Below are 22,637 nucleotides of genomic sequence, written 5' to 3'. Positions count from 1 at the left end.
AACTTACCCATGTGATAACAAGCCCTGGTCTCCCCTACCTCGGTGGGAGAAATGTTACTGTGGAGTCAGACCACAAACCATACTATAAAAACCACTAGCCCTCACACCACCACGTTTACAGCGCATGATGCTGGCACTGCAGAAGTACAGCAACACTCTCATCCAGGCCGGGCAAGGAAATCCCGGTGGCCGACACACTGTCCAGGAAGTCCATGGATGATGAAGACAGCTCACTATCTGAACCTATGGAGACTCAGATACACAGAGTGATCAGTGCAGCATCTGTAAGTGCAGACAGGATGAATGACATCAGAACAGCAACTGCTCAAGACTAGCAACTGTCCACTCTCAAGCAGGTCATCTGATTAGACTGGCCAGAGACAAGAAACAGTGTCATCCACGTGCAGTGATGGGAATAACGGCGTTAAAATAAACGGCTTTACTAACGCCGTTACATTTTTCAGTAACACGGTAATCTAACTAATTACTATTTCCATCTTTATAACGCTGTTTCTGTTACTGAAAATTAAAGGGTGGTGTTACCTGGTTCTCAGCCAAGGGAGCCCGAGGCTGTTTTTTTTTTTTTTGTTGTTGTTGTTTTTTGGCGAGGGAGAGGAGGGAGGGGCGAAACAACTGCATAGGTGATGATGATTGGCTAAGGTGGAGTAGGCTTTCGCGATAAGCCAATCATAGACAGTGTTCAGTTTACACACAAATCACACCCACACCCAACTAGCAGAGGCAGCAATGCCAAATGTGGAGGAAAAGTTGCAAGCCATCACTGGTTGGATCAGGGGCCCGGGTTTTTCTCTCTGAGGCTGATATATTTGCCTGTTACTTTCTGACTCAACCGCCTGATAGAGTGTACCATTGTAGAAGCTTCAGCTCAAAAACAAGTTTTGATCTACTCCCATAAGGACTCTGTGAGTGGCGGACATTGTTGTTCCTTTTTTTCAATGAAACAAATCAAAGGTGTTGTTACACGCTTGTTAATGGAAGTGCATAGGCGACTGTGCGACTGCCTATATATACAGCTTGTATAGTGATCTTCCACACTTTAACGATCGTGGCAGCGCTCTGCATCAGAAAAATGGGGGGATTTGGTGGCAGATATCGGGGTCTGTGCAGGACACCGTAATTTATTCTAATATCAGTAGCCTTTAGAAAGGTCAGAGGTTTGACTGGTCCATTCTTTAGGTCATCAACAAACTCCAATTTTATCTGCAATGTACGCAATGACGTATGAGGGAGGAAAAAACAGGCACGCAGCTCTCACAGCGGGAGGTCCAACCCGGGACTTTTGCCAATGTGAAAGCGATATATGTCTACCAGTTGGGGTCTGAGGTACAATAAATATTAAAAGTTCTGTGTAAGTATGTGTCTATACAATTCTACTCTATGCATCTGGCTTGTGAAACCTGCTAAGAAAAAATTCTAATTATTAAACATATTTAAACTTTAAAAAAAAGAGAAGAGCAACGCAATAGTTACTTTCTCTGGTAACTAGTTACTTTTAAAGTGGAATAATTCAGTTACTAATTCAGTTACTTTTTGGGAGAAGTAACTAGTAACTATAACTAATTACTTTTTTAAAGTAACGTACCCAACACTACCCATGTGCCAGTAAGTATTGGAACCACCGTGATCTCCACAGGACTACAAATCCTTCTAAAAGGTGGGAAGATAATCATTCCACACAAATGTTAAATAAAAAATGCAGACTGTGCGCAACACCAATCTATATTGCATCATAAATATATGTCTGACATTTATAATAAACTAAACGGCTTGAAAACCGGTAAAAAATTCATTAAGTTGCGATGATTTTAATTGTTGACAGAGCTGTGCCTCCGTTGACTAATACAGTAAGTGGACACGGCTTCCCCTCTGTCCAAGATGGCAGTCGTGTATTGTTCCAGTAGACAGAGGTGGTGGACCTATGTGATGTAATTTCAACACTTTGACAAACTATGTTTAAATAACATGTTGAAAATAAGCAACTGTACATTCGAAACAAGCCCAAAAACATGCGACTCACGACTACCAATATTTGTAAGCAGCTCTACAGAAAAACAACCCCACAGTTGCTTATAATAAGCAGATTTGGCAACACTGCTGTGGTAATCAGTGATTAATGAAACTTTAATTCTCAGGAATTAGTTTTTTGAAAAATGTGGTGTTATTTGTGTCTGACTGGGTTTACTCCACAGAGAACATACAAACGTGGCAGGACAAGTTACTCAGTTGCCTGAAAAGATACAAAATGTTTTTTGGCAAACATCAGGCTCTTCTTACATCTCTTTCACAGGGCAAAGAACATTTTCCAGACAAGTTTTTCCACTTTTGTCCTCACCTGTTCTTTTGTCACCACCTTTATTCTCTTTGATTCTTCTTCCACTCCTCGCATACTCTATTTTCAGTCTCATCTTCCTTTCTTTCTCACTCTCCACATCCAAAGTCCAACTCCAAGTTCATCTCTGTCATTATATCCCCATGGAGAGACATTCACCTCTGCCAAGAGCTCATCCCTCTCTGTCTTTCTCTGAGTCCAGCTTCACTTTTGTGATTATTAGTCCTGAGACAAATTAATGTCCTTGTGTCCATTTAGCACTTTCTCTTTACCTTTCTATTACCTGCACTTAGTTTTTTTTGTCATTCCAAACCGTCATACCACCTACATTCAGATGACTGTCAAGGCACTGACAGTATTTATGACACTATTTATCAAACACATACATATACATAACAAACTGAGAAGAGTTGAATTCTAGGTCTTAAACTAGACATACACTAGTAGAGTTAATTATACTCTGGCCAGAGTTAATCCATTATAATTAACTCTCAGTCAATAAATAGTTGTTGTCAAAACTGAGTGTAAAAAGGAAGTGTCACTAAATCAAACCTCTAGGTGTAAATGTTTAAATATGAACTCTGAATTTACTCCTCGCGCTGTTACTAACCACCCGAACACCTGTGTAATGAGCTAGAGGGTAGCATGCATGCCTGGCCTCACTGTAACATAGAAAGTGAGTAACGGCAGTAAACGGTACGTTTGGCTTTATGTTTTGGCTGAGTGAGACAAGTCATGCACTTTGTAACCACAGATATAAAACGTGATAAGATGATGCTAATGGTTCAGAGTTGCTAGTCAGCGTGCTAAAGTGGTGCTAATGCTACACTGTGCCTTACTGTTGCATGTTCTAATATTTGTGGTGTTAGTTTGAAAATAAATGTTTTGAACTGTCAGACATGACTACCTTTTTATTTTAGTAAAGTTTATTTTCCAAGTATTTACCACTGGTGGTTTGTTTTTACCCAGATGGGGGCATGGCCTATTTGTTACTTTCTTCCATCTTCCGGCCCAGGACTAACACTGTCACCTACTGGTGAGAAGGGCAGGCCATTTGCGAATCACAAGCTATTTGTGGATCTGTGTGGATCTTAGACAAGAAGGTCTCAAAAATGCGTAAGTGACGAAAGAGATGCGTGTGCGTGATTGACGATCCACAAATGCTGAGTCATATTTCACAAGCAGAATTTTCAGTTTTACAAATGGATTTTTTGTTTTTACAAATGGAAAATTGTGTATTTATAAAAACACAATATATTTACAAGTACACCCGTATTTGTGAAAACCAAAATACAAGTTACAAATTAGAAATTTGTATTTGTGGATAGGACATGTACAAATCAAAACTATTTGTAGATCACCCTCTGTGCGTTTACAGGTATTAATGAGACAAATTTAAGCCCATAAATGACGAACCTCTATTCCCTGTGGCAGCAGGTAAAACAGGAGGACAATGCAGCTTTATCTTTGTGGGTGGGATGAGAGGTCTGTTCTGGAGAGGTGGCTGTCATGTCTCGAAGTGTCATGTCATGTCCGTACGTCTAACAGATTTACTGCACACAGGGCAATGATGTGTCTCTGCAGTTCAACCCACATCTGTAAATACATTTCTTTGAAATTTATGTTACAATTATTTAATAATATTTTTTTTCTTTTTTGAAAGTGGGTGTCTAAAATGGTTTACATCATAAACATAATTTCAGAACAATAATACCGCTTTCACATCGAAAATCCAGCATTTTCAGACTCCTGTCAACTCGTCTTTGGTGCGCTTTCACATCGTCAGAAGTGTCTTTTGAGATCTTTTGTGTCTTTTGAGCCTCTGAGTTTTCCGTTTCACAAACGGAGGTAACTCACACCAGAGAAAGCGGGGTAACTCTAGCATGTTTCACATAGAGAGGTAACTTAAGCTCTGTACCGTAGTAACAGACTCTATGAACCTAACCTGGTCGGGACCAGGGGCCTCTTGTATCAAAGTTTCGGCGCCCAGAAACGTGTCGTATGCCCACATCAACGTCAACATTCAGATGTATCAAAAGTGAATTGACCGTGGAAATGGGCGGTGACCTCCGCCAACATCATGGCTGGCGTACGCCGGTTTCCACAGCTATTGTTCATTGGTGACACTAAGAGGCGACGCTGAGGAACTGTCAATAATGTGAAATCAAGTAGTTCTCAGAGGATGTGCACATCAGAGACACATTAATGTGCAGTTAACACACACCTATTTGTAACCATGGGTGGATATAAAAGCATGCGCAAAGTGATGAACAAAATGGTATTAACAATGGCAGCCTTGGCTGTGTTAGAAGACCTTGCAAATGGTAACATTAGGCGTGAGAGAGTATTTAGAGAACATGAAGATCTACTCGCAAACGACGACAAGTGGCTCATGAGTCATTTTTGTTTACTGACCCCAGTATTACTGGAGCTGTGCGCAGAGCAGCAGCCGGCCCTGGAGCGCAACACAGCACAGAGTCAGGGGTTGTCCTGCCCACACAGGTGCTGACCACTCGGGACCTGACCTGAGCCATGCCAGCTGCGTGGGGCGGGATCATCAGAATGTCATCCAGGTACATAAAATTCCCATACAATGCTGTTGAACAGGTCAACATTAAAGCGCAGTTTGCAGCAAGAGCTGGTTTCCCTGATGTAATCGGAGCTATTGACTGCACACACATGCTATAAAAGCGCCATAACAAGATGAATTTGTTTTTGTCAACAGGAAACATTTTCATCCCATAAATGTCTAAATAATATGTGATGCACAAATGCAGCTCACTAACATCGTAGCAAGGTGGCCTGGTTCAATGCATCACTCGCCCATTCTGACCAACAGCATGGTTGGGAACAGGCTGGAGGCTGATACAGCTGGCGTGATGGGTAGCTTGTGCGTGGATTTCTTACTGAAACATGGCGTGCGCTAAAATCCAGAAACTGGCGTCCGCCCCAAAAAAATCAGATGTATCAAAGTGTGCGTGCGCCTTGATCCACGCACTTTTCGTTTGTACATCCCAATCAACGTTGAATTGAGCACACATGTAGGAGTGCCAAACTCCTCCCTGTCCACGCCCCAATTTAAATATCCAAATTTATTTAAATAGGGCCTGCATCGCGGATTTCCCACTCTGCACGATCGGATTTTCAGCATGAATAAAGCGAAAAAGAGGAACTTTACAGAGTCTGAGGTCAAAGTGTTATTAAATGAAGTGGAGACACGCAGTGATACTCTATTTGGTAGCCTGTCGTCAGGCATAAACACAAAAATAAAGAAAAGTGATTGGGAGCGTGTGTCTGATGCTGTTAATGCCATGGAGCAGCGTGCACACGGAAATAAAAAAGAGATGGTCTGACATAAAGGTGAAAGTGAAGTGGAGGATTTCGGAACACCGCCATAACGTGATCAATAATGGGCGGGGGGTCAGGAGGGTACGATCTGACCCCCTCCGACCAGAGAGTGGCTATCCGTTCTCTAAAAGGTACCCTTCCACGTCTGTATGAGACGCTCTGTATTCTCAATTGACTTCAATATAAACCCCCTCGTGGCGGTAAGAGACGCTTAGAGCAGAGGCTGCAGTCCTCCATTCACTACAATAATAACTGGTTCGCGGCGAAATATGATGCGGCGACTTTAAGGTTTTATTCTAATGAGATTGTCAACATTTCTCAACTTAAAAGAATCAAAATATCACTGATAATTCACCAATAAAATAGCCTCATGTTATGGCTCTCAGTTTGAATCTTTTCTCCTTCGATTCTGAGAAGTAAGATCCATTTTGAAACGTTGCTGAACACGGTAAGTCATTGAACACACCCTTTTTCGGCGGGATAAAGCTGCCACGTAAAAACAGTAAAAACACACCAAAAATAGCACTAATAATACTATTAATAGCATATCTCTACTCAATATATCAGCATATAGCTTGGGAATATACCTTTCTGTTTGAAAATGAGTGGATATATGTTTTCTGAACCCTAATATCAACATCCTTACCCTGAAGAAGAATTCAGGAACTACATTTTTTTCCGAGTCACTATACACAATAGCTTGCCGCGCCATTAAATTTGTAATTCTGATGTATTCTCTCTATTATGTAAAATTGACATATGTTGCTCCCCAGGTCAAGACCTTTCAAACGATGTTATCACTGTTGTCCTACGACAAAGTCTAATTTTCATCTGGTTCTCAGCCATGGCTGTCTCAGGTGTACATCCAAAGACCTCTTTCTGGGCCAAGCTGGATGAAATCAGTCAAACATATTTTAGGGGATATTTAGTGATCACATTTATTCAACATTTTAATTTTTGTCTTATACATAGTCATACTTATAAATTAAGATCGTTTCACAGCTAATTTGCCCCATAAACCAATTCATGTTTCACAGGTCATATTTTCCTATTTACATAATATGACCATTAAAAAACTCTTTAACCCCTCCCCCTGTCTTAAAGGATTATCTTTGATGATCAAGAATATCAGGGCTAAATGCATCAAGATTACGCCCTTCCAATGGCATGACAACACTCAAATCGGGTGGCATTTTGTCTTGATTGAGACCACAGCAGAAAGAAAAAATGTCTCTTAGCCACTGGCTCAGGGTCAGCATGAAGGTAATGAAGGTCACACACTTTCCTTGCTCACAATTATTTTATTTGATCAAACAGATGCACAACCAAAATATGCAGCCATACAAACAATGGTAGATAACTAGAAACTAGAGCATCAAAAATGACAGTTTCTGAATATATCCAAAATATAGACAAAACTTTGTGTTTCTATGACTATATAAAATATAGTTACAATATAGACAAAACTTTGTGATTCTATGCCCGCGCATGCTGCCCATGCATTTATAGTTGGTTATAAAATATAGTTACAGTATACATTTTATGTTATAGTAGTATGAATGCAATCCATTTGTTGAATTAACTTCACACTATTGTAGTGAGGTTGGCATATTCGTTATGCACACAGAGATATATGAGGATCACTTTGATTTTTCATGTGTACCACAGAACCTTCAAATATTTCCAGTTTAACAGTTTAATGTCATATAGAAATCTGCACAAACCATGACAATGGCTTCATCCCTGATGGATGCTACGTTGTGGTTCTTGTTACGGCCATTTTTATACATACCTGATGTAAATGCTATGGCAAACGACTTCCTATAGTTGGTACAGTAATGCCTGGAAATACTACAATCAAGACTCACTTATTGTTATTAATCAAATGTATGTTTTGGAACGCATTTGATGTAGTGATATGTACCTAAGTAGCTCATTCCAAGGATTAGTCACACTATCAAAATAGTGTGACTCCTGTGTGTAGCCAACATATTGTCAATAAGAGAAGGCCTGGCCTCTTTCCACTTTAGCAGGACTCCGTGTTTCTGATCTCTCAGTCAGTAGCAGGCAACTCAGGCGATGTCTCACAAGTCACTGCTGCATCCTCTTCTCCTTCCTCCAACAACTGAAGGAGCTCCTGAGGAAGCACTAACAGAAAAAATAAAGAAATAAAGAAACCCTGCCACAAAGTGAACTAAATACTGTACGTGGCATGGCTTAGGACTGCACAACAGCATACACATTTCTGCCTAACTCAACTATAACAACAACTATAAATGTCAACTTAAAAAATGAAATCAACATATCAAAGTAGGTAAAGTACCTTTTTTTGGGTTGACACTGGCGTTGTATGTATACACAGCCATATAAATATATATATATATAATACATTGACTCCCCACAATAAATTAGACAAGAGTGTCTCTCTGTCTCTTGTAACAACTGTTTCCCCTACATCACTTTTAAAAATAATAATGTTACCTCCATATCCTGAAGAAGTTCGTTGGCACCCTGAAGCTCTTCCTCCAACTCAAGATCCTCTGAATCACTCATTTTTCAAACTAAAGAGGAAAGACATTTTGACAGAACTCAGTGACACAAACAAACACATAACGAAAGCAATCCATATGACATAACAACATTGATAATAACAATGGTGGGGCTATTTGGCTATTTTGCAACATACAACTCCTTTAATGTTTGTAATAGATTTAGTCCATCATTGGTGGATTTAAATAGCTAATGCTGCAGTAGCCACATGTAGTTGTTACTATACTCTATTTAGCAACCATGATGAAGGACACAGTAGCCATTTTTAAAGGTCTTAAACTGCTTCCAAAATCAGACGCCTTTGTTTTTTGAAGCTTTTCTATTCCAAAACACGAATAAAAGTTTATTTCTCAGAATCGAAGGAGGAAAAATTAAAAGTGATGTAGATTATTATTGTTATTGAGATGAGTATTAATACTATTCACTACCTCTTGATATACACACACAGTGGAGATACTTAACTGTTTACAAGTTAACTTCTGTCATTAACAGACATAACACCTACTGTGCAGCGTTGTATGGTATGGAAGACATTTAGCAGGCTAATCTACAAGCAAATGTGCAGCCTTGAAACGTCTGGTGTAAAATACAATAAAATAAACATCACGTAATGTGCAGCAGTGATATAAACATAATATATAAATATAATCAAATTAAAGTCACATTACCGTTCACGCCGTATTTTCATGCACAACGGTTCAGCCAGCTGTTCTGTCTATCTCTCCACCCCGTGTGTCTCTCCATTGAGCTGTTACGCTAGGAGTGCCCCCTTCAGGTTTGGAGAACTTCCGTTTGTAGTGACCGCTAATGCAGCGTTTTTCTTTTGCAGACCGTTTCTGGGTTTGCATCGTTTCTCTGTTTGCAGCACGTTTAATGATGACGCATCTGTCTTTGTTTTTTGCAGCACGTTTTTTCGTTTGCACCACGTTCCTCTTTTTGTACTTAGTTTAGACTTGTGTTTAAATTTGTGATTTTGCATCGTTTCTGTACTTGAAGCTGTTTTCTCGAATTGAGACGTATTTGGTCGCTGCCGTCCGTTTGGCCCGTGTCGGCCACCGTACTGCAGCCTCTGCTCTAAGCGTCTCTTACCGCCGCAAGTGGGTTTACACTGAAGTCAACGGAGAACCCAGAGCATCTCATACAGACTTGGAAGGGTACCTTTTGCATCAGTATCAGATGTCGTAAATCGTCGGTATATTACGTCTTGAATGAGAACGGAATGAGAACGGGTTGGCGTGTGCCTTGTGTTGGTGTGCCTTGTTGCGTAGAACACCACAGGGCTTTACAATGCGGCACACCTTCTCCGGTTGTAGAGCAGCACTCCCCGCCACCTGTCCAAGCAGCGCCAGTGTCCCTTCAGCTGGCCGATTGCCCTCTCCACCACTAGCCGAGTTTGGGACTGGAGGTCATTGTACCTCCTCTCTTGGTTGGTGCCGGGGTTGGTGAGAGGGGTGAACAGCCACATTCTCAGCGGGTAGCTACGGTCCCCTGGGGTCAAATGAAGGCAGAAAACGTGCGAAATAGATTTAGTTTCCTTTGTTCATACACCATTAGAATGGAGCACACTAACTTTTTTTCTAATTATAGGTGCTTCAGTGGGAAACGAATACTTAGGACAAAACAACTTATGCAAGTTATGCGTTGAACCAGGCCACCTTGCCACAATGTTAGTGAGCTGCATTTGTGCATCACATATTATTTGAACATTTATGGAATGAAAATGTTTCCTGTTGACAAAAACAAATTCATCCTGTGATGGCTCTTTTATAGCATGTGTGTGCAGTCAATAGCTCCGATTACATTAGGGAAACTGGCTCTTGCTGTAAACTGCGCTTTAATGTTGGCCTGTTCAACAGCATTGTATGGGAATTTGATGTAGCTACCTTGATGACATTCTGATGAAGCTGTCCCACACAGCTGGCATGGCTCAGGTCAGGGTTGACTGACACACCCCCTAACCAGTCAGTCAGTTCCTGCTGCAAAGCCCCTTTTGTCAGGAACCCCCGAGTGGTCAGCACCTGTGTGGGCACGGACAACCCCTGGCTCCGCGCTGTGTTGCGCTCCAGGGCTCTGCGGACAGCTCCAGTAATAGTGGCGTCAGTAAACGAAAACGACTAATGAGCCAGTTGTCGTCATTTGCGAATAGATCTTTGCGTTCTCTAAACACTCTCTCACACCTAATGTTACCATTTGTGAGATCTTCTAACAAAGCCAAGGCTGCCATTGTTAATACCATTTTCTTCATCACTTTGCGCATGCTTTTATATCCACCCATGGTTACAAACACGTGTGTGTTAATTGCGCACTAATGTGCTGACTGGCGGAGGTCACCACCCATTTCCACAATTCACTTTTGATACATCTGAACACTGACGTGGGCGTACGCCACGTTTCTGGTCACATGCACCTTTGATACATGAGGCCCTTGGTCTATGTAAGAGACAGCACAAAAAACAAGGGTTTCAGGCCCAAACTACAAGCCCTAACAATAAACAGTAGGTAACAATATATTGCCGCCTAGCCTCTGTCCACTGTACCAAACTGAATGGACACTCTTCTAGAAGCATTTTTTGATTTTCCAGTGTTGAACCAATTCAGCCCAAACTCTGGGGTTTGGTTTACAAGTTTTATTTTTTATTTTTTTACTTTTAGTTGAATTCATGTCATCATACACAATTTAATTGCTGCCTCACTACTGTTCTGTATACCAGGAATGGCTGTGAAAAAAAATCATATACTTGGAGATTAAAGTCGTAAAGTTACGAGAATAAAGTCGTAAATTTATGAGAATAAAGTCATAAATTTACAAGAATTAAAGTCATAAATTTATCAGAATGCCACGCTAATGTATCCACCGGTAACCCTGCAGGCAACCGGGTCCAGACATCTCCCCTTACACAAAAGCAGCAACTTCCTCCAAATGGTTCTTTCCGCCTGGTTCTTTCTCCAGAAAACATGCACTTTCTTGCATATTCTTTTTAAAGTCCTGATACTTATAATGATGCAATGCTCAAATCTCATGCGGTGCCAAAAGATTAAGTATCTCTTTGTTTGTGAAACCTATTCTAGCATACAACTTCATGAAATGGTCCTCCTGTAAAACAACAATGTTATGACTTTATTCTTATAAATTTACAATTTTATTCTCGTAAATTTACAACTTTATTCTCATAAATTTCTGACTTTAATTCTTGTAAATTTAAGACTTTATTCTCACAAATTTACGGGTTTAATCTTGAAGTATGTGATTTTTTTTTTTTTTTTTTTTTTTATTGTGGCCCTAATCCTCTTTTACTAACCAGTGTAATGTCATATAGAAATCTAACCTTTCCCCTCCCCTCTCCTCACCTTCCATATTCTTGTGAGGATCCCTAGCCTGGAGTGCTGTACGTATATCTGACCTACGCTAGTTGCAAGCTATATCTGTTGTTGTAATCTCATCAATTGCCCCAATCTCCATGGTTTGCAGTTGTCCAGTCCTACCTGGATGAACAGTACTCCAACATGCCCATGTTTCCTCTTGTACTCTCAAATGGTCACATAAGATCATCACCCGTGTCTTGTATTATTAGATTATACAACTACGTTTCCTTCAGCTAAATGTATGTATCTATGGCAGAAGTTTGTTTATCTTGTTTCTCCTGCTCTTCTTTTCGCTCTATCTTCTCTGTTTCTATCCATATGGCCTTCAGCAGATGGGTCCCTCCATATGAGCAGACAACAGGTCCTATATGACTCGCATACGCAAAAGATGAGACCCTTGTTTTTATAGTTTTGGGACTCCAAAGTCACTGGAAGTTACCAATAGCCTACTTCCATATCAACTCTCTAATACCAGACACCCAAATGGTCCTGCTGCTGCATGCCTTGGAGACACTACATAAGTGAGACATCAAAGTAGTCTGTGTGAGACATTTGTCCAACATCAGCATGTGTACTATGCTTAGATGCCAGCACAAGCTCAATCCTTTGGAGTCACTCAGAACTTATTTGGGCCATCCATCTTCTGGCGAAAAAGTGTTTGTAATGATGGACCTATGCCACATGTTAAAACATCCAGAAACATGTTAGAGGCATACGGTTCTATCAGTCCTAATCGGGCAGTGAAATGGAGCTTGTAGCAGCCTTTAATGTAATAGTTTCCTGAAAATGTAATGATGCCTGAAAATGTAATAAAATTTTCACTTAACTTGATCGAAAATGTAATACAACCCAATAATGTAATAACTTAACCAATAATGTAATAAAATATCCTGACTGATATTGTAATAACATTTTTATTGATAATGTAATACTTTATTACATAATGGGAATTTATTACATTTTCAGTAGTTTTTTTTTTTTTTTTTTTTTTGCCTACCAGCTGAGTCTGGGGGTGGATGACCCTGTCATCTATCTGCTGCAGCAAGCTCACTCATACCTGGATGGTGGTTGAGGCTCAGTGAGAATCACTTTCTTTGATTTCAGTGCCTTCAACACCATCCAGCCTTTGTTGCTGGGAGGGAAGCTGCTGTTAATGGGTGTTGGTGAATCCACTGTCTCCTGGATCGCTGACTACCTGACAGACAGGCCACAGTTTGTGTGTCTGGGAAGTTTTTGCCCTACAAATTAATGAATGAGTGCATTTCAAATACAAACATACTCTTCCTTTAGTTGTATCTTGCTTTATTAAGTTATGATTATATCATAAATTATATTGCATTCTGAAATACATTATTATTATATCATTCTCTTTTGATAAACAAACACCTAGCAGTTTTTCAATGGTGTTACGCTACCTATCTGGAGAGAACTTAAGCATTTTGGTATGCAAACCTACATTTTCATTTTGTATTTTTAATTTAATCAATCTATAACTATGCCTGATATTTATACTAAACCACACGACTTGAAAATAGGTGGAAAACTCAGTGAGTTATGATGATTTTAATTGTTGATAGACCTCTGGAGTAAGTGGACACAGCTTTCCCCCGCACAAGATGGCAGCCGCTTTGATGCATTGCTGCAATGGACGGAGGCAGTGGAGGTGGCATATGTGTGTATATCTATGGTAACACTGGCTAATCGTTTAGCATACTGACCCACGGTTGCACACACAGCAAACAGGAAACTAACCATAAATATAATAAAACATAAATGACAACACCACTACAGCTAAACAGCTAGCAGTCTGTTAACATGACACACTGAAAGAGTCTGTCAGCCAAATAACAGCAGTGTATTTAACACGGCCACAGCATACTAACTTAGCCCTATGGTTAGTTCCACTGTCCACTGTACAGACACCACCATGTTAGCCCCGCTAATCTGTTTTTTTTCTACCATGGCAGTGCTGACGCTCTGTAAAACTTCCTATTTGCTATGGTCCAGACTGAAATATTTTGGCCTAAAATCCAAACCGAGCAGAAGAAAACCGAAAGACAACTCTGTGTCAAATGTCAAGTTCACATTTAAACTCTTCCCTTTCTCTTTCAGTCTTGTCTTTTTCATTCAGTCAGGGTTCCTCAGTGCAATGAGATTACATGGGATTATAAAACCCCATCTGTCTGTAATCCAAACCATTCAATCCCATTTCACTGCTGACACGCACATAACACACTCTTGTAATTCTCTTTGATGCTGCACTACGATCTCCTTTCTTAGTCTTCTGTAGCCTTCCCCTCCTTAATCCTACCCTCTCTCCTTTTCTTCTGTGGTGATTGGTCACCACTTGTATTTTTATTCTTTTGTACTCATTGTCATTGGTTTTTTCAACACTATGAAGGTTTCCCACTCTCTAGGTCATGGCGTATCCAAAAAATGATAAAGTGAAATGAAACCGGATTTGTTGGAGGTGTCTTGAGGAGGTTAAATCTATCAGGTGAGTATCAGACCCTAGTTGTGTGAGTTTCAGGTATTCAGAATTGATTTGGAGATTTGGATGAAACGTGTATAAGATTACAAGATTCATCAACAAACCTCAAATGAGTCCAATTGCTCTTGTTTTGGAGATTCCCTTTTCAACCTTTTTCTTACATTTTCTTCCACTCACTCATCATTTTTTTTGTTTAATCTCTTTAATTATTTCACTCGTGTCTTTCTTTCTATCTCTTGTCCCTCTTGCTCTCTACTTGTGCTTCCTTCCTTCATTCCTGCCTCTTTTTTTTTTGTCCAGGCGTCATTTTCTTCCTAAAACCCCGCACTTCATTCACGGGCATAGAGTGACGCATCCATCCCGCCACCAGAGCTCGCATGTGAGTCGCAACTGGACGCCCTCATGCGGACAACACACCGCTAGCATAAATATAGCAACGAGGAAACTCATGAGAAAGTTTGTGAAACAACAAGGAGGGAGATATACTGTGCACACAGACAGACACAGACAAAATATATATCAATGGGGTGTAATAAAGTCTGAAGTAACCAATCACATCTTTAGTTCCACTAGTAGTCGACTCTGATTGGATTTAAGGTCTGTCAGTCATTCCTAGAGGAGGCGGATCTGTCGCTTTTACGCACAGACCGGACAGTCCGCTTACCACGCACGGATAACAAGGCTGATATCCGGACAGAGAGGTGAGAATTGAAAGGAAAGAGGAAAAGAGAATTAGGAAGAAGGAGTAGAAGAGGAGGAGAAGGTGAACGTAAAACGAGGAGAAAAGACGCGCGGACGCACACGTGTTTCTCAACTAAAGAAGAGGGAAAAGTCTGCGTGTGAAGAAATAGAGAGGGAGAGAGAGAGAGTGTGTGTGTGTGTGTGTGTGTGTTCACCACTCTCCACCAACTCCTCAATGTCGCTCCCTGGCTCTCCTCCGCTCCTCTCACCGGGCTTGGGCGCCCCGACTCCGGTGCCGGTTTACCGCTCAGCCCCGGACGCGCTCCACACATCCGCAGCCTCTACCGGTACCCTAAGCCCGGCGCACGCCAACTCCAACTCTCACTCCTTGTCCCCGTCTCCACGCCTCACCAGCAGCATCCTCAGCGCTTTCCTGCCGGGACCCGGGGGCGCGCTGGCTGGCTTGGGCAACAGCGGAGCCTGTGGCGGCGCTCTGGGTCCCCTCGGTGGTCTCGGCTCTCTGAGCGCTCTGTCGGGATCACCCAGCTTGACGCAGGCGTCGTCCAACACGGGTCTATGCAACGAGTGCAAGCTGGTCGAGGTGCACGGCGTGAAGGTGGCCAGCTTCAGCATGGACGGCCAGGAGCTGATCTGCCTCCCGCAGGTGTTCGACCTCTTCCTGAAGCACCTGGTGGGCGGGCTGCACACAGTCTACACGAAGCTGAAGAGGCTGGACATCACGCCCGTGGTGTGCACCGTGGAGCAGGTGCGCGTCCTGCGGGGGCTCGGCGCCATCCAGCCCGGCGTGAACCGCTGCAAGCTCATCTCCAGGAAGGACTTCGAGACGCTGTACCAGGATTGCACCAGCGCCAGGTCGGTGAACACTTTAACCACTTCATAGAAAAACCCTGATCTTCTTCCCCGTGCGTTTGCAGCCATAAAAAGTTCCCATTGTATTTGTGGAACATTTAGGCCCATTTCTAATGCTTCATCTCGACAACATCTCTAATTTTATCCAATATCTGAGCTTTCTCACTTTTCCTACATTTTATTCTAAGTTTAATATTTCTAAAAAGTCTTATTTCTACTTATGGTTTTTCTCCAAAAGTAAGTCTTCTCATTTATATTTCTATATTTCTTCCTATCAAGCAGGTGTTCCTTGGCGCCATGTTAAGTAAAGAGAGATGAGTTGTGACATTTATTAAAAGCCCAGTATTTATTTCTTATTTACCTATTCTATAGATTGTTTTTGACTCTGGAGCTTGATGGAAGCTTGTGTGTTGTGCTGTTGATTTGGCAAGCTAATGCAAAGCAGTCAACATGTCCAGTTTACATACAATCCATTACTTTGTATCTTGCCCTGTGGGGTATAAGTGTAAATGTGATACTGGCTGAGCCTTTTTGTGTCTGTGTGTGGTGTGGGAAATATACTGTGTGAGATGTGTGCTGGTGTAGACCAGTGGTCCAGTGGTGTGTTGGAGAAATGTGTGCAAATGCTATAAAGTGTGTACTTTTAATGTTTCTTAATGTGTGTGTTTGAAGCCACAGTCAAACTGGCTACTTCAAGCCTTTTGTGTCATATTAGGATCTCCACCATTTTGGATTTTGAAAATACATAATAGTTACATTAAACCATTTTCACAAAAGTATTTATTTGAAACAACTGTTCATAGTTTCTTAGTGTTCTTCTTGAACACACTGACTACAGCAATTCTAAATTAGATTTTTCTTAAAGAAATCCCATTTTTGTCCAGCTGTGCATGGGAAAAGCATTTGTTTTCGAGTGACCATTTCCTTAGTTTGACAGAAAGTTTTACGTCACATTATATTTCTGAGGTTGTGTGATGCAGAAATGCAGTGTCGTGCGTGAACACTACAAAGTGTGGATTTGTTATAACATGTATGCAAAGTGTGTATGTGTGTGCATGTGTGTGTGTGCACATTACACCCAAATGCTGCATTTCTGCTCACAACCATCACACAACCTCAGGATTTTATTTCAGCTTCTAACCTCAAAAGGGCAACAATGTTTTTGTTCAGTTTTTAACTGGAATAGTAAAAGCTTCTATGGAAACATATTAAATAAATAAAAATATGTAAAATGATTCAATTTGGTTTGTGACAACTCTTTCCAGTTTCCTAAAGATGACTGAATGCACTAAAGCAAATATACTTTTGATTTGTCGTAGGGAAATCTCAATCTTGTTTGTGTTTTGTTGTGACTTTTGCTTTTATTGATTCTGGTTTCAAACTTAAGATGAAAAAAAAAGTGTATTTCTTTAATTTTTAGACTGACCTAAGTGGTTGACAAATTTCCATTGAAAGTTTTACTTCACATTATAGTTCTGAGGTTGTGTGTTGCAGAAATGTAGTGTTTGTATTTCAACACTACAACGTGTTTATTTTTAAAGCCTCTTACATTATGCATATCTTTTCCTTAACCTCCTGAAGCCACAGTTAAATGTTGCCACCATTTTGGAGTTTGAACTTGCGTTGCACCCACCAAACATTTCTAATTTGTTATAAAGAACTCTTTTAACATATTATTTACATATAACTGCTTATTCATTATTTTTTGTCATAATAATAAATTTGATTAGTGACAAATGCCTAATGAAGTCTCATGAAGATGCTTTAAAACCAAACCAAAGAAAATAAGTCTTATTTTTTGATTTTTCAGCAGTAAAAGTTTTCTTTCCCACAACAAAAAAATATTACTACTACTCAAAAATAAGTTCAAATCATAGATCAGTTTAAATGCATGTCTTCTTTTCCAGGGGAATCTGTTGCCTTAGTCAGACCATTTGACTGTAAATTTTTTTCTCAGTTTAATTTTTGCTTAGCTGAATAGAAAAAACTAATTTTCACAAAATCTGGATCAAAATTCGATTTAAAAATTTAAGCTGTTCATAGTTTTTTTTAAAATTAGTTAAGACTAAGTTTGACCTTTCACACTCGACTATTGGAATATTTAGACTTGTTTCCTTTGCTTTTGCAAATATTTCAACGGCATTTCTGACTTGTTTTCCTTTACCGCAGTTTAACCGGGTTTGCATGTCTAGAGATCTCAGCTGTTATTCAATGAGTCATGTTAATCCAATGGATAGACATGGTAAAGGTGAGGGAGAGTGACCTAATCATAGATGTCATCTGAGGAATGTTGCATCAAGGACACATTAGGAGATAACTTTTCTAGACGTAAAGAACCTTGAATAGTCCATTCCTATCTGCTACACAATTCAATGGATGAGGTGGAAAAATCCTTGAATGTTTGAAAGATTGGTAAAACCCCAGAAGAAGAAGTGAAAGTCGTTGCACACTTATTAAAATTGAAAATGCTCCCAACCGTAGTTGAGATGGTGAATATTTGTACTATTCCAGTGCAGTTAGTCTGATAGTTGGTGGTTAGAGTACAGATATCTCAATAACATATAGACCGCTCTCTCTCTCGCCATACTCTCTCTCTCTATATATATATATATATATAGAGAGAGAGAGTATGCCGTTTAAAATCAAATATGTCATCATAATGTTTGAATAAAATGTATTAACAAAAAGATTACTCAGAAAATAGTTGATATGTTATAGACAAAATTATTGCACCCCTATTAATAACTAACAGTGGGCTGCGTTGTCCATTTTTCATGATCTCACTCTAGTTTAGACTTCAAGTTTCCACGACTCTTAATCACAGACTCTTTCCTTTCTGTGGACACACAGTCAGAGATGTGTTTCTGTCTCTTTGTCTTTTATTCTTTCCCCTTTCTCTTCCATCTCTTGATCTCGATCGTCCTCTCCCACACTCAGTGTCACATGTCAGGGCTAATAAAGGGTCATGTGAATGCACATGGAACAACACGGCTGGAGATCTATTGTTGCTGAACGCATAGCGAACACACACTCCACTCTCTCCAATCATATTGACATTCTTCTAATGCCTTCACTACCCGCTTTAATGCCCTCCCCTCCTCTCTGGACATTATGCCCTGGGAAAAGAAAGAAAAAAATTAAACGCTCAACAAAAAAAGAAAGACAACTCCCACTGGGCTTCTGCATAGTTTGTCTTCTTGGTAACCCATGTGTGTGTTTGCTGTTTTCTTATTTCATTTTGAACAGCTCTTTCATTGAGGTAAAAATCCAAAACAATACATGTTTCAAAGTGAAGTTATATTTTTACACTTTATTCTAAAGTCGGAAGTTGACATTCGGGTCATTTAAAGGAAACAGCATCAACTCCGCAGCCCTTAAAATAAGCCTAGAAATAAGGATCAAGATTGTAATATGCTTTGTAACCACCAGCCTGCCACACTCAAGAATCAAAACTTAAACTTACAAAATTTCTAAAAAAAAATACATTTGTGTAGTTAAATGGTGTTTTTTTTAAATTTCAGCTTTCAGTTTCACTTTATTTCTAGCTCCATTCATCTTGAATTTATTTCTTTTTTTTGATTAATAGCCTGGCTTCCTCCCACAACAGACATGTTAGTTAGATTAAATGGTGATTCTAAATTGGCCATAGTTGTCGCATTTGGGTGTGAATGGTTGTCTGTCTTTCTCTGTTAGCCCTGCAATAGAGTGGTGACCTGTCCAGGATGTATCCCGCCTCTCACTTCAGAACCCCTGCGATCCTGATAAGGATAAGCAGTAGTAGAAGATGAGATGAGATGGGATGTTATTTTGTTTTCTTTTTCCTGTCTTTCAAACTGTGTGTCTTGTCTCTCTTGACTTTTTCTACTTTACACTTTTCTTCTTTTCTTTTATTCTTTTGTTTCTCATTATCTTTTTCATCTCTTTTTTTGTCTTCCTCTTCATCTTTGTTTCCCTAAAGTCCATTTTATCTTCTGGATTGTCTCATTAGTTGTCACTCTGTAGCTGTGCTCTTCTACCTACACATAGAGAACGAAATACATAATACAGAGAACAAAATGCACGAGCGGAACAATAAAGAAAGAAAGAACATTAGGTAAATTTGGTATTTTGTGATGATATGATGGAAATAGTACAATAACAAGTTTTCGGACACCCCATGTATTTGTGAAATATTGCATTTAGAATCATTGTACCAGTGTAATTTTTCAGTACAGTTGCAGACAAAATACTGAACAAATCCTAAAACAGCCATTTAAAAACTTAAAATGAATTGGTTCCATATAAATACATAAGAAATTTTGAATACTGGCTCATTTTGGTACCAGTGATCCACACGAAGGCCGTGACTTTTATTAAAAGACACATTTGTCTGTTGCCGTGTCTAGATGAAGCCAGTACATTTGAAATTTATTCAGAGACAAAAATGGCTAAAACAAGGAACCTTACATAGGAAACATGCCTGAAGACACAAATTCTCAGCCAGGAAGGGTAAAGCTGCCACCAGATTGCCAGGACACTGTCAAGAATTTAGTTTTGTTAGTTTATCTGGTAACACTTTCTATGAAGGTTGTATTTATAATGCCCTATGAATACACTCATAATGTTTTATAAGGTGTCTATAAAGCATTATAATGGTCATTATTACCATCTATACATATTCACAAGTCGTTATAACTAACTTCATGATGCATTATGACAACTGGTTATGAATGATTATAATTTTAATCTGAATAGTGCATTATAAATATGTCAATATCTGCCTAGTCACTTGTTAGTTTTATAATGCATCATAACTACTTTGCTTTGCTAAATGTGTATAGTGATGCATAATGACTTTTGACTTCGCCTACAGTGCTTTATGTCTGTAGTTATAAGTCTATGTAATAAAGTTATAATAATGAATACATCTCCCTACAGCACACTGTTATAAACAGCTATGCAATGCAAACGCAAAGGATGACAGGTCTCCGTGCAGTGGTTGAAGTCTGTGGTGTAGAGGGTGAAGAGAAAGGGAGAGAGGACAGTCCCCTGTGGGGCCCCAGTGTTGCTGACTGTTGTTTCTGAATTACACCTTAATTATTTTTTAAATCATTAATAGAAATAAACTTTAATAGTTTAATACCAACTTTCTCTTTCTGGTTTTAGACTACACAATAAAAAGTGTTAGTTTTTTTATTTTCTTGTTTGATTTTAAAACCAAAAATAACATACCAGTAGTCTTGTTTTTTATTTTTTTCCAGTTTTTGTTTTTGGATTTCAAAAGCAAACTTAAAATACCAAAAAAGGACCAGTCCGTGCATCAATCCTATAAATGAAACATCTGATCAGTTGCTGTCTGGCTGTTAAGAAGCTGCAGTGTGATGACCTCAGATGCCCCCTGGCCAACGCTTAACCTTTATCAATTAACCAGCAGCACAAAGCTGAGTTGAAATCAGATACACACATATACACATAGCAACAGAAACAAAACACAAATACCAGTGAGACATGCTTAGCTGAGGGACGAAACCGACCTACTGTGACAACTGATAGCTCTGTTTATGCTTTCGAGACACAAACGCCTCAACCATGAGACAAAACAAGTGGCCACACTCGAGTGTGTACGTTTTTACAAACCACTGTTCTCCATTAAAAGAACTTAATGCCCCATGCAAGAGAATGGAAAACAACAAATTGATGAAAGGAGTTCACGCTGGGTGTGCGCCGAGGCCTCAGCAAACCAAAACGACTTTTCTCCTCCTGTGCTGCAGACAAAACGACCTCCGTCAGTGGCATGTGTGTTAGAGTGTGGGCTCTAACAGCCTGTTGTGATAAGGAGAGCACAGAATAACATGTCTTGTCACTCACTGTTGATTCCCTTCGTCAAACACAGAAGCAAGGAGGTGCCAAGAAAGCAGGAAGCCACTCTACGCTTTGGTAAAAATTGACTGTTTTCTGGTAGAATCATTATTTTAGGATCAATTATTTAAAACAAGCACATCAGCAAAACATCTACACTATGACTTTGCATATGATATTTATCAACAACTTCCAAATAAATTTGGAAACTCTTCACACATGTAAAAACATATTCCTATAATCTGATTCTTGTGAAATGAGAGCGGCAAACACTTCAGAATCACCATTACTTTATGGATCCCAGGGGGAAATTACTTTTCATTACAGCAGCTCCTACTCAAAGTGTACCAGCATTAAGAACAAAGAGTAATGTAGGCAATATGTTGTCACAAAGGCTTGGATTTTTTCCCCTTCATTTAAAAACTTTATTCTTTTAAAAATGCACTTTGTGCTTGTGTTATCTTCGTTTTATATTTAAATTTGTTTGATGATCTGAACCTTTTCACTTGCAAATATCTGGCCATTCCATTGTTCCATATGAGAAACTTTTCAGTTGCAGGCAACACCCATTACGTTTAAATGCATGTGAAAAAAATGAAATTATTGCCTTAACCCGACTTTAACTGGACAACTTAAGAGCATGTAAACGCGTTACTTTGACTAAAATCTGAGGATCCATGAAGCTGTGCACGTAAATCCACTGACTCTAAATAAGAAGTTAGTTTGTCTCAGACAAATATATATACAACAATTTGGCGCTACAAATTAAATTTTGTAGCGCCAGTAACTATACAAATTGTCTAAAGACGCTTAACAAAAACTGATACGCAACCTCCAGAGCAAGCCTGAGGGTGACGGCAGGAAGAACTTCCTTTTAACAGGGAGAAACCTTGAGCAGTTCCCAGCTCATATGGAGGGACCCATCTGCTGAAGGCCAGCTGAGTAGAAACAGAGAAGTTAGAGAGAAAAGAAGGACAGGAGAAACAAGATAAACAAACTTCTGTCATAGATACATACATCAAGCTGAAGGAAACATGTAGGGTCTAGTAATATAACACATAGCTGATGATCTTATGTGACAGTCTGTGAGTATAACAGGAATCATGGGCAGGTTGGTGACTTGTTCATCCAGGTAGAAGTGGACAA

General features: G+C 39.8%; 1 protein-coding gene and 1 long non-coding RNA gene across 5 annotated transcripts in view; one reads left to right on the top strand and one right to left on the bottom strand.

The window, feature by feature from the left end:
- Positions 1-7,018: 7,018 nt before the first annotated feature.
- On the bottom strand, positions 7,019-9,896 carry LOC125020885. The gene is made up of 3 exons (XR_007114285.1): positions 8,917-9,896; positions 8,180-8,259; positions 7,019-7,846 (listed from the first exon to the last, which is right to left on the bottom strand). It is a non-coding gene; the product is annotated as an uncharacterized LOC125020885 (long non-coding RNA).
- Positions 9,897-14,631: 4,735 nt separating this feature from the next.
- Positions 14,632-22,637, top strand: part of dachb (dachshund b) — a 142,417-nt gene continuing 134,411 nt past the window's right edge. For 2 of the 4 annotated variants that reach the window (XM_047581478.1, XM_047581470.1), the window contains exon 1: positions 14,632-15,656. In XM_047581478.1, coding sequence (XP_047437434.1) covers positions 15,019-15,656 — 638 coding nt within the window. In that variant the 5' untranslated portion in view covers positions 14,632-15,018. The remainder of the gene's footprint in view (positions 15,657-22,637) is intronic. The other 2 variants (XM_047581462.1, XM_047581452.1) reach the window with 1 other exon arrangement.

This window comes from Mugil cephalus, chromosome 1 (assembly GCF_022458985.1).
Source record: "Mugil cephalus isolate CIBA_MC_2020 chromosome 1, CIBA_Mcephalus_1.1, whole genome shotgun sequence".
Classification (NCBI taxonomy): Eukaryota; Metazoa; Chordata; class Actinopteri; order Mugiliformes; family Mugilidae; genus Mugil; species Mugil cephalus.
Note: the sequence above shows the minus strand (reverse complement) of the source record. Positions and strands in the feature narration are given on the sequence as shown.